Source organism: Mycteria americana, chromosome 1 (genome assembly GCF_035582795.1).
Source record: "Mycteria americana isolate JAX WOST 10 ecotype Jacksonville Zoo and Gardens chromosome 1, USCA_MyAme_1.0, whole genome shotgun sequence".
In the NCBI taxonomy this organism is placed as follows: Eukaryota; Metazoa; Chordata; class Aves; order Ciconiiformes; family Ciconiidae; genus Mycteria; species Mycteria americana.
Window position 1 is genome coordinate 95,622,428 of NC_134365.1, and position 13,366 is coordinate 95,635,793.

Here is a 13,366-nt window from a genome sequence, read left to right on the forward strand (position 1 = left end):
CCCAATCGCTGGGCCGCGCACGGGGGCGGGGCTTCGGTTGCCAGGGCGCGGCTTCGCGTGGCGTCACGTCGCGCTCGCGGCAGCAGGGTGAGGCGGGCTGCCTGCCGCCGCCATCGCCATGGTGAGCGTCGCCGTGGGGGGGTCGGGACGAGCGGGGCCGGGGCTGCGGTGGGCGGGGGTCAGTGGCGGCAGCTCCGCGCCGTCATGCCGGCCTCCTCCCGCAGGGCGGCTACCGAGGCGGGCGGCGGGGCGAAGCTCAGCCCCGAGGCAGGTGGTGCCGAGCTGCCGGAATAACGGCCGCGGGGCCCGCCCAGGGCTCCCCTCAGGAGCTGCGCTCCGCGGTGTGCAGGCGGCGTGAGCGGGGCGGGGAGGTGCCGCCGCTGTCCCCCGCCTGCCCGCGCGGCCCGGTGGGCGCCGGTGAGGTTTGCCCTGGCTCGAGGTTTGCCCTGGCCCTTCCTCTCGCTCTTTTCTGAGGGATCTTGTGAGGCGCAGCAAGCGGGTGATTTCAAACTGCCGTTAGGTCTCGTTCATACCCAACGGGGAAGCTGTTTGTGCGTCCGAGCCGCCCTGAATTGGGAACAGGCTAGTTCGGAAACTCACGAGGGACCCAGTGGGAAGGCAGCTGGTGAATTTTAAGAATTTTAAGAAAGGAATACGTTTCAGGTGCGTCAGTCTTTATTCTTGCCTGGATCTTCTGTTTAGTAATGCAAGGAAGATGACAGGATGTCGTTGCGGGGGCACTAATGAAAAAACAGTCTGTCCTGATAAAACAACTGACTGAGCCCCCTTTGCCGAAGATGGTATGCAAAAAGCAGTGTTGCAAAGCTGATTAAAACCCAACAACTTTGAATCGAATTTTTTACTCAAACACATATGCAAGATACATGTAAGAGCTTGGCCAATGCACCTGTTAGCATTCTCAGCTTTAAATACCTGCCTCAAGCAGCTCATATTTGCCCCAGCTCCTCCAGCCTGTGTAGCAGCTTTGCTTGCACCTTTCTTTCAGAACACAAACTCAAGATCAGCATTTGCTACTTAAGTAGGAATGCAACTGTTCATTTTTAAATACAGGGGTTACAGGTCTTTTGTTTAATCCAGGCAAAATGGTGATTTTCAATTCCCATGTTGAACTTATTAATGTCAGCAGAAGTCCTGCTTTGTGATTTCACACAGATGTCACTTAGGTAAAACATTTGCTTTGTTGTAGTTGACTGTCACTATGAGTGTGATGTGTTTCTAACCTCCCTTTATTTCTGAGGTGACACCAAGTTAACTGATTCATTAAAGCGGTGTCGAATCTTACAGCAACCTCTAACAAAACATTTCATGGTGAATTTGTTTAATTTGTTTTGAAAAGCCTTCAGTGACAGGAACTGTGTGATCTGTTGATGTAATTCCAGTACGTGATGATTTTTATAGTTCAGTGAGGTTTTTTCCTAATATATTCTGTGCTGCAAATGATGCCAGTGATTACTTCTTATATCCTTGGTGGGTATAAAGATATTCCAGTTTTGTCTTTTATGTGCAGAACTTGAAGATTATAACTTCGCCCTTTCCTCTTTTCACGTTATTCTACATTAAACAAATTTTGTTCTCTTAGTATTTTCCTACTGATCATGTGTTTTTAAAGTTTAGATTTTTTTGACTCTGCAGTTTTTTCTAAATGTGGTTTTTAATCTGTACATTGTTTGCCAACTGCTGTGTGTTTCACTGCTGCTGAATAGAGCAAAATACTTGTTTCTTATGTCTTAGATCTTCATTGTACCAAGTTTGCTATCCTTTTTTTTCAAACTGTGCCTCATTGCACTGTCACTCTAACTGCAACCCACTGTAACTTTCAGATTTTTTTCCTGTGTTTTTGTTGTCTGGCTAGTTTTTCCCCTTGTATTTGAATTTGTTTTCTTGATCATCATTGTAGCACTTTGCATCTGTCTCTATAGGATTTTCAGGTCATCATTTTGAGTTCTGCTTCTGGGTACTAAACTCCTTGCAATCTTTCCCAGCTTAGTTATCAGTGCAGATTCTGAAAGTGCGCTTTCTCAGTTTCATTGTCAGTGTAAAAAGGAAAATATGAAATAAAGCTAGATACATGGCAGATCATTGTGGAACTACATTTGACTCCCATTTTGCAAGAGAAGTATTCCTAATTACTTCTTCATATAGCAGCAGCCATAACTGCTTTTCAGTTTAGGCCATAATGCCCTACTCAGCTTGTGAGACTCTCAGGTGACTTCGGTTAAAAGCCCAGTCAAAGCCAAGTTTGTCACATCTGTGGCTTCTCCCTTGCTCACTGTCAGAAAAAGATTGGTTCTTGACAAATTCACATTATCTGCTTTTTATTATCATATTGTCTTCTTAAATGCTCAATGACTGACTGCTTAATAACTCATTCCATTATCTTCCCAAAGACTGCAGTTAGGTTGACTGTCTCTCTTGCCCTTCTCCAGTGCCCTGGGACCTCTCTCTTGGTTTTCTCTGGCCTTTCAAGTGTGACAGAGTCCTGCTTGTTTCTTTTATACTTACAAAGCCACCAATTTTCCCACTCATGTACCCTTCCTCCTGCCAGTTTCCTAAAATACAGTAAGAATAATTTGGTAGCTGGAAGATGATGGGAAAATAGATGTTTTGGGAACGTGTGCTGCCCAATTAGGTATGGACACAGCATCCTGGGAAAGGGATGTTATGTGACTGTTGGACACCACGACTTTACACACCTGATCCATCTCAAACACTTTCAAAACATCTTTTCTCAGGAACAATCAATCAAAAAATAAAAGACTGCTTCCGGTGGATTCAAATATTGATCTACAAGCTGGATTTTAGCCTCAGGAACCTAATTATATTCTGAAAGTTATGAATTTTCTACTAGAAAGCTTGGCCAACCTTTAGTACTGTGTTGCTTCCAGTCAGTTGTATACATTGCATTAGTTTTACGTATATACCTACTCAGAAAAAAACTGTTACAAGTCATATCATGGCCACAGAAAGAAAAATGTAATAACTTTTAGTGGAATCAGTTTTGAGTGTATTTGTGTTAGACCCTATGCTTCAGTCATATGGAAGCAGCACACTGGAAGTAGTTGTGTGTATTGTAAAACTGGGCACATAACTGTGGTGGAAGCTAAGGTAAGGGGAGAAATGTTCTGAAATATCCTGCAGTTATTTGTCTTTCTGTGACAGCACTTTGGCTTAAAGATCTGCTAGTCATTAGAAAACAGTTTTCATTGTCATCAGATGACAGTATTTCATATCAGCTCTAATGCATTCTGGCGTCTTGATTGTACATGTGTGACACATGGCTGCTGTGGACAGTGAGCAGTAAACTCCCAAAGGGAAACTTGCTTATCTCCATTTGAGATATACTATCTCACTTGGCTGCTGGAATGCATTATTCTTTAATGGTGCCTTTCATGTAATCGCATACGGAGACATATTGGACCATCATCTTAACAACGTTAGTTTCTTTTTATTAATGAGTTTGGTGCGCTCTGACACTTGAAAGTGTTCCAGATACAGAAATACAGCCTTTGCCAGAGAACGATGGCCTCTCTAAGCAAGCAGCGTGTCACACAGATACAGAGCTTTATTGCACTTGGAGAGACTGTAGACAGGCGCAGTTGGATGATTTCCTTTCCCTCCACTCTTTAAAACAATTATTCTTACCCCGTACATCTGGCAACTGCAGCCTACATTACAAAGACTCTTTGAACAACAGGATAGACGAATATTATTTCTGTCTTGCCCATAAAGAAATCAAGGCACATAAAAGCCAGGTGACTTGTCTAATATGATGCCATCTGTCTTTGATTTTGTGGATGTAGAAGCATGCGGTTAGTGGAATTTGAGTGTCCTCAGTTCTTTTTGCAAAGTTGGGGGAAAATATCTGTGAAGTAGACTCTCCTGGGGCAGGTTGCCAGAGCTTGCAGTCTTGTAATTTTGACCACAATCTTGAATATATCTGGAGATGAGTAGTTAGCTCATTTCAACAGAAAATTTTACAACTTGTATGTTATATGTTTATTGTTGTTGTTGTTATTATCAGTTCATTGGTAAAACCCCCAGCTTAGAGAATATCAACATGGAAATCCTTAGTTTAGACTGGGAAGAAAAATGAGTAATTTTTTAAAATGCTTTGATTCATCAGTGGAAAAGACTTATTTCATGTTTTGGAAAATGGATCTTAGAAAATAGGAAGCGAATCAGCCATTTCTAGAACTTGGCAACAGTGAGTCTTGGGTTCCTCAAGGTCCAGCATATCATGGTGTGATAAATTTTCAGCTGCAGACTTTATAAAGGCAATACAGCTCATGGGGCAGCTGTGGAATATACCTTGGTTTACAGGAGTTTCATTTGGGAACCAGTAATCTCAACCATACTGGATTAGCTGGTAAAATGGGATAACTTTGGTGAAGAGCTGTCATTCAGAGCTGATCATATAAACAGACAAAACTCTTTCCTGCTAATAGACTTTCCTGAACAAGTGCACATTTATAAAATAACTTTTAATAATTTTCAAATTAGTACTTTTTGTTGCAAAAATAGTTCCCATTTAAAAAAAACAAAAGGCATTTTTAACTCTTCCAGGAAAAGATGCAAAATCTCCCCAAAAGAATTTCTTTTGCTTGAGACTTTCCTAATGCTTGAGAAGATTTGGTTCTTTGGTCTTAAAACAAGACTCAGTTTCACTAGAGTGCTAGGCTGGTATTACATTGATTTTCTTCAGCTGCAATGCAGCCTGACCCTTTCAGTTGTAAGCTTGCATGACAGAACCAACCACAGCGACAAGTTTCCTTACCTAATGGCTAACTGTCATTTGCAGCATTTCATCACAGGGAAAAATAAAACATTGTATGCAGCATGCATTGCAAAAATAAGCAAAATGCTATCAGGTAGCCTTTAAATGCTTATTGCATGGTGAGTCTTCCTATGAGCATCAAAAATATGACATGGTTTCTTCGTGAACTACTGTTTCCAAATATTGCTATTTGCAAATTTACTTTTTGAGCAGATAGGCTATGTACATTGCAGAAGATGTAGCTGATAAAATAACAGAATCTTTGGTCCTCTGTCAGCCAAATGAAAACTGCTAAAAAAAAATAACATTCCATTGTTCCAGGAGCTCATTTTTGGTTTGATGCTGCCATCTTTATGGCATTATGTGCTATATAAAATACCACCCTACAAATATAAAGTTGACAGGCTCAGAATCCATGGGATAAATTACCTCCTACTCTAGCCAAGTCCTGGCTTTGGCTTGCAGAAATTGCCATGTCTCCAAAATTAATTTTAGATGCATTGATGGCTCTTCTGATGGAGTGGCTCAAATAGTTGACAAAGTTATCTAGCATTGCCTAATGATAAATTCAATACTAATCTCCCTTTATCACCCAGAGTTGTCTCTATGGATCCTTCGGGTTGTAGGTGCAGCTCTTAATAACTGACACATCTGTTCTAATTGTATGTTGGGGTTTTTTTTATATTGTCAGAAATGGAAGAAATTCAGGAAATTACTCAGTGAAGCATTGCCAGGAATAAAGAAAAGTTACAAACTTTCCTTTCAGTTGGCAATAAAACATAATAGGATTTGATGACAGAGCCAGTGGTTATTTAGAGAATTGTTCCAGGCAGATTTGATGTGGATAAAATTCATACTTAAGAATGTTGTGTCAGAGCTCTTAATTTTTTGAAAGCACATCTAGACCATTGTTAATATACAAACCCAACAGATCTGTGTAGGCTCTGGAAAAGCTTGGAAGGACGGACATTACCTTTGGGCAAGGAGCCACCAAGCTATAATAAGAACCATAGAATCATCATTTGGGTTGGAAGGGACCTCCAACCTCCTCAAAACAGGTTTAACCAGACCAGGCTGCTCCAGGCTGTGTCCAGGCGAGTCCTGAACATTCCAAAGATGGAGATTGCACACCTCCTCTGGGCAGCCTGTGCCAGTGTTTGACCACCCTCTTGGTAAATTTTTTTTTTTCTAATATGTAACTGGAATGTCCCATGTTTCAACTTGTGTCCTTTGCATTTTTTGCTATCACTGTGCACCTTCGAGAAGAGTCTAGCTCCGTCTTTTTGGTGTCTTTCAGTTAGGTAGTCGTAGACAGCAGTAAGGTCACCCTCAGCTTCCTCTTCTCCAAACTGAGCAGGCTTGGTTCTCTCAGCCTCATCTCATGTGTTATGTTCTCCAGCCCTGACTGTCTTGGTGGCCAGTGGCTAAACACTAAAAACTGAACCTTTTATCTTTTTCTGTTCAATAGTGTCCGTTTCATTTAAGCTGAGGGAATAGCGTGCCTCTGAAAAGTATTTTTGGCTGTTCAGTTGAGCATTTTAGTGTCAGTTTCTAAAATATTACGGTCATCTAGTATATCCAGGTGGGATACTCTGTTAATCATTAACTGGCTGGTGAGAAACAGTGGTAGTAGGGAACACCTGTTGCTGTGAGTCTGAAAAGGGCTTTTTCTATGAACACTGACCTTTAACTATAATTGTGGCTACCAGGAATAATCACCAAAAGTACTCTTTCTTGGAAGTAAACACTCTGCTTGGCCTAATCCTCCCAAACTCTTTTGTGTTCACTTGTTTCCTTACACAGATGGCAACCAGAGGCACTGGTGCCTAAGCAACACGCCAGGGTCACTCAGTAGTGTTTTGTGGGTGGAACCCAGTAGTTCTCTGCCAGCCAACAAAGTGGAAAGAAAAAACAGCATCAGGTTTGATGAAGGGAGTAAATTTTGTATAGCTGGGCTTTGGAACACAGTGCCGCAGCTTAGTACTAAGAATGAGAGCTCAGCAAGTATTTGCATGTGTAACGAGAATATCCCCCCATCAGATAAGCACATACAAAAGGTAGAAATTATTTTTTTCTCACAATAATGCCTAATAGAGAAGTACGTTCCCAGTATGAGATAAACTCTGTGAGGTGGCCCTTGCAAGTTGTCCTGGAGTGGACAGCTCTGATACTCATTTAAAACCTGTGGCATTGGCATTTTTGGAGGCTGGGTATTGAAGAAGGCCATGTGCCCGTGTGTCAGCAGTTTTCCTATGTGGAAGGACTTTATCACCCAGGCTGTGGTGATCTGTGCTTTATAATTTAGTCACTTCTACCTCCTCTTACAAGGTTACTAATTTTGAGGCACAGTGTACTAGGAAGAGATAGCAAATAGAGACGGCTTCTTACTGATCATTTCAGAAGTTAATTCTTGGTTTAAATAAGGTGCTCAACCTGTCTTTGAGCACCAGAGGGTGCTCCTGTATTTGCAAAGAAGTGGCTCTCTCCGGAGATGTGTTCCGGAAAGCCTGTTGCATGTTGTTTGCATGGGATTCTTCAATAATTTTAACTACCTTAATTATTTTAAAAAAAAACCCCACACTTTTTCTGCAAAATATTCTAAGATACTTGGAAAGAGAGCCACATATAAGAGAGGTCTACACATGGGAAGAGGGGAGATGTGGGCATGCATGCTTGAGGCTCTGTACCTGTTCTTCCACATGAACACATGTTCTTCCACATGAACACATCTCAGTGTGATCCTTCACTAAACGTAGTATCCCTCCTATTTTTATCCTTTCTATGTATTCTTTCTCTTACTGTAGTATCTAGGAGCAGGACTGTATTATGCTGTATGTTTTCTAGTTACATAATAGCAATGCTGTCCTTGCCCTGTCTGATGTTAGGGTACGCTCTTTGATAACTGAACCATGGCCTCTAAGTCTGAACATCCCATATCACAGGGGAGGAGGAGAGGGACTGTGGTCTGGATCCAATCCTTGCAACTATTGACATTCTGGACTAGGGGTGGTTCCTGATGGCAACTGCAGAGGCAGTGGGCTGGGCAGCATTAGCAGCCCTTTCTAACTTCTTCCACAGGGATCTGGTTCCTGTGCTGCAATGAAGGGTCTCCAGAAGCAGAAAATGAGGATGAACTAACTGAGCTGCCTCTGCCATGTTTTTGGCAAAACCAAGGGGGATTTATAATGCCTAAATAGTATGGATATTTTAGCTATTAAATCTTGCTGTCCTTCCGTGAAAGGAATGACGACGATTATTCCCATTTTACAAATGGATAAAATGGGAAATAGAGACTCCTTTTTTTAAAAGCACTGAACATCAAATGCACTAATGCAGGGGGCAGCTGTGAAGGTGGAACTAAGCACCTTGACCAAAACTCTGTATGGGATTGGAATCTCTTAGTCACTGTCTGCATCCAGCAGAGACCTTCGCATGTGTGGGGAATAACAGTCTGCTCAAAACTCTGATGACAAAAGTCCTATGCTCTGGGAGAGAAATAAATCTTTGAATTGTAGAACAAATCTTCTTAAGAAGAACCTGTAAAACCCTATTAGGGTTGGCAGAGTTTAAGAACATGATTGTACTTACCCACTTTGCTTCCTCTACCCCGGAGAAGTTTTTAATTTTTGACAACTTTACTAATGGGAAGTTGCTGAACAGCTTTATTATGAGAACTTCTGTTCACATGTAACTTGTCATTAGTCTGACTTGAGAATAAAGGATATATGACCACAACATCTGTACTAGCTGAAATCTGGATTTAGTCCAGCTACCTTAGAATTAATATTTGACACAATCTGAGAAAAAATAGTATTTTAACATTAACGTTTGGTTAAACAGTAGTGCAGACAAAATGCTTGCTTTAAGCGCCCACAGTAGTGAAGAAGAAATGTGTCAGCAGAGTTGTTTGTCTGCTTCATAGGATCGTAAATTGTTACTTGACTGTTAAAAGCTCTGACTGTTCAAGGTAGATGCAGCATGTGTGGTCTTTAGAGCATTCACACAAAATCCTGGGTGCTAATGCTTGTGGTATCGGCTGGTTGAAGGACACTCTCTCCCTTAGCTGTGATTCCAAGGCAACCAACTGGTTCTTGTTAAAAATGCTTTTCAGAAGATTATTATGAGCTGAGATAATCTGAAGATGCTGTAGGCATTATACTACTTTGAAGTGCTGTTGACAGCTTTGGTTCAGGATTTGTAGTTGTTTCCTTTCAAACCTCTACTTCCAGCTGCTCGTAACTTTCTGAAATTTTAGCTGTTCTGCTTGAAATTTTCCAGACAGATTCTACTGGAGGTTGAAAACTTAATGGAAGACTTGAATAAGAATGGGTAGGGAAAAAAAAATTGAAAATATTTCACAATCCTCATTAAAAAAAAATAATTCAGTGTTCTTTGAAGAGCTTTAGTTCTGAAAAGATTGGAAATTGAAAGCTGAAAGTTTGCCAGAGGAGTGGTCTCTATAAAAGAAGACTACCTTTGAGTATTGCCATCAACTTTAATGTTGGGCCAAGTTTTGAGCCTTTCAAAAATGTTTTTCTTGTAAGTACAATATAGGTTGGATCTTGTAACGGGATGTGCACAGGTAGTTCAATGTATGTGTAGCCTTGTTTCCCTTCTGGGATCACATGCAGACACTAATCTCATAGTTCAAAGTCAGAGACCCAGCATTCAGCAGCTGACCATGACAGCGTTAGTTCTGCCACTGCTGACTGATCAGGTGCGAAGCACCTCAACTTTGTGCTCAAATGTAATTATGTGAGGTGACTTGTGTTACAAATGCTATTCTGAGTCAGGGAACAGCTCTGCTTTCACTAAAATCACTGTCAGATTCTTCTTGAGTTAGTGGAGGCAGATAGGCACATGCTGAGCACTACTGACTACTCTTAGAGGAATTACCGGTGGTCGTGTAATTAAGAGTGCAATAATATAACTTACGATCTGCAGCTTTATAAACATGCATTAAATAGGGACATATTCCCCTAAAGACAAGGTTTAGCTGGTCTTCTAAAGCTAAACCTGTCTTCACAGAGCAGTGAACAGCAGTATGGCATCTTTCATGTGTTTTAGAGAAATTGTGTTACATAAGTAGAAAAATAACATGAATCCTGTAACTACATGAATCCTGTAAATAAGTACTTAACTATAACATGTAATTGCAGAGGATTGGAGTTAATGGTTGAGGATTTGAATTCTTGATTCTCTTATATGAGAGACTGGGAAAAAAAAAGAATGGGTTACGCTAATCATGCCTACACGCTTCATAGGAAGCTTACAGAATTTACATAATCTAGTAGTAGAAGAAGGTTTCTTGCTTGGTAAATTGTCAGAACAGCAAGATAATTTTGGTGATGTGAGCTGGGATTGCAGATTCCTAAATCTGTGAAGAAAATTTTGGGCCTTCAGCCTTCTAGAGCTGTGTTCATCACAACCCCTGAGCATATGGGGATGATTTACTGAATTGAGATCCCAGTCAAAGAGGAAGATTCACTTGGGTAGTGCTACAGAGACAGAAGTACTTGGCAACAGGTGGTCCAGGCAGCAATAGCCATATGGACATATATAGTCCAAAAGGCATCTGAGAAGCCTACGTACCAGTAATATTGGGAGTCAGATAACCGTGGATCTAAAGGATGTAGCACCTATTTGCAGGAAGGTAAATGTAAATGTAGTCAAGTGTTTGACTCACTTAATAGATTTCCAAAGATGATTAAGAATTTTAATAATTTAAGCAATACTTAATTAGTTTGAAATAGTTGTCTAGAATTTGTGTGAAGTTTTCAATAGGCAGGATTTGCCTTATACAAGGGGAGGATAAAAAGAGATACGCTTACAAAATTCACCAGTGAGCTTCTGAATATGAGGTTTAGATTGAGAATCGTCTGTAGTCAAGACATTGTCATGGAAATTGCAGTTGCCAGATGTTTCTCCATTTGAAAAGTGATCTTTTGATTTTACTTTTTGACTGAAGAAAAAGCCTGTTGAGAAAGTGGTGTGAGGCCCAACAGCAGCGAGGGGGCTGCAAAATTGGAGTTCGAAAAATTATGCCAGCTCGTGTGTCAGAAACATGAATAGAAGAGGAGGAGGAAAACGAGTTTTATGAGACAGAGCTAATTGAGTGCTCTGTCTACACAGTGTTGTGGATTTGAATTTTGCCTGGAAAATATCCTTTATTACAGGAACTGTGAAGGTAGAAGATGGGTTGAATAACACAACTTAATAAGCGTGTGCTGCTGAGGATTCATTTCGGGATTTAAGGTGCATTACAATGCTGAAAATGAGAGCACTTTCTGCCACTCAGAATGTTATTTGTTAAATACCATCAGTATGTCTGAAGTCTCTTGTTTCTGTCTTGCAAAATTGTTGCTAACATTTAATGGCTTAGCTACTTCTGCACTTTTTTCCCTTTCCCTTTTCTTTCACAAATGGAGATTTTCCTTTTAAAGAATTATTGATGGTGGAAAATTACTTGTAGTGTGCAAATAGAATTTTTCATACAGCTGCTTTCAGCCTGTTTGCCTCAGAAAACCAAAGTTTGTATGATCACAGTCTGTTGGTGTGTATCTATCTGACCACTAAGTTTTCCCCCTGGGAAGTTTGAAATTTACTGGCAGATTTCAGTCAGATTTGGCAGAGGGATAATGATGTTCCTCCAGGTTTGACAAGAATGGGGAGGGGGAAGAAACCCTCTAAGGCATCTTTAAAGAAAGACTTCAGTGTGAGCTCAACCCTAGTTAGACATCAGAGAATCTAGGTGGGTATGACCCTTTATTACATGCCTGAGCTGAAGAGAGCTGTGGTCAAAACAGTCAGGGATGAGAAACATGAGTATAGAGAACCAGGCCTCATTATTTCTCATGCTTGCAAAAGTACTTGTCATTCAATAATGACAAGTAGTCCTAAAGAAAGGCAGAGAATAGTGGTTTGGAAGTTTATTTGCTTAAGATTGTTGCCTGTTGTAGTTAAAAATACTGTTCTTCTTGTTCAGTCAGAGTGAAGGCCATACAGTGCCTGGAAACTACAAAGATAGACATGTTTGATGAAAAAGCAAGTGCTCTGCACTGTGATGAAGTGACACCATCCATTTTGCTAACCATTCCTTTGCTCTCCGAGACGCATCTCACTGTAGCAGCCCAGGCATCAATTGTATAAGAGGAAGTTAAGCTGTCTGTTTTGCATAAGCTAGAATTGCTTTACAGCTTTTATAATTTATAACAAGTATCCCTTTTATTTACTAGTGCCCAGAGTGGCAAGCCCTCCCAGAATAAGGATTTTGTTACAGCTGGAGAAAAGGACACACAAAAGGTTAAGTTGACTTGTCTGAGATTGCACAGAAGTCCATGAAGAGCTTGACATGTCCCATTTGATGTCTTGACTTTTTATGTAACATTTTTGTAGAGATTCCAATTGTTTTAAATGTTTTTGATTTTCCTTTTTCAGCTTTATAGATTTATCTGCAGCAGACTGTCACATTTAAGATGTCCTTACATGAAAGAAAAGCACTCCTAACCCAATGGTTGAGACCATCTTTAAAGCTAATTAAAGTTACATTTTTTGACTGGTGTTCTGAATTCATGAGCACTCGGTGCTACCTGGAAAGCTGGGCGTACTGCCGGGCCTGAAGTTCCCTAGACAGATGCATCTAAAAGCATTCAGCTGAAAATAGAGAAAAGCTAGCCGGATGTTAGAATGGGAGAACAGGAAAGTTAGTAAGTGAGCCATTTAAAGCAATCAAAGTATATCTGGGGCTCTTAAGAAAGCAGGTGATACTGTGACAATGCTTATATCTGTGGCCTGCTGGGGGAGTATAAGACTGTAAGTAGCTGCCTTTGAGGAAGGTGGAGATAGATCTGGCTGAAATCCGTGACTCTTGCTCCTCAGACTAGGAGTTTCAGTGACTTTCTTTTCATTTGTGCTGAAGCCCTCTTCAGGACTAGGAAGTAGAGATCTGAAGTGGTGATTGGTCTGGGAGATGAGTGATCGGTGATTTATGAGCTTTAAGGAACAGTTTCAAATAAGTCATAACAGGATTTAGATACCTGCTATTAGAGGTTGATCATACATCTACAACAATAACTTCTGGACCCAATTCTGAGAATAATGTTCTTGATGAAGGCAGCTGGCCAGGTCCCCCACTTCAGCCCACTGTCTGAAGAGCATGAGGCCAACATCTGTCTAAGGAAGGCACCAACACATATAGCAATAGTTATTTTTTTGTAGAACCTACAAAGAGGATAGACAAGGAGAAAGATACCTGTTGACTAGCCATTTCAACAAATTCTGGTTTTTGGCAGTGGCCGGCAAACTCGCATAGGTTTGTGATTTTTCTCTCTTTTTTTCTAAAAGCATAAGGTAAGTACATGTTAATGCATAAGCAGACTACCTGATGTTGGAGTCAGTCAGCCTCATGATATCTTCACCTGAAAAGTTCTAAAATAATTTGTATCCTTGTCCTTTGATACCATCTCATTTTTTATAAAAATATTCTTGCTCTTCCAAAATATTTTTGAGAGTGCCACCAGCCTGGTTTGGGGGGGCAGGTTGTGAAAGAAATGTTTCTCTTAAAATTATTGC

General features: G+C 40.8%; 1 protein-coding gene across 4 annotated transcripts in view; it reads left to right on the plus strand.

Moving 5' to 3' along the window:
- Positions 1-21: 21 nt before the first annotated feature.
- NME7 (NME/NM23 family member 7) overlaps positions 22-13,366 on the plus strand; it is a 94,015-nt gene continuing 80,670 nt past the window's right edge. For 3 of the 4 annotated variants that reach the window (XM_075513466.1, XM_075513494.1, XM_075513474.1), the window contains exon 1: positions 22-121. In XM_075513466.1, coding sequence (XP_075369581.1) covers positions 119-121 — 3 coding nt within the window. In that variant the 5' untranslated portion in view covers positions 22-118. Of the gene's footprint in view, positions 122-520; positions 664-13,366 lie in introns of all 4 variants that reach the window. The other variant, XM_075513483.1, reaches the window with a different exon arrangement.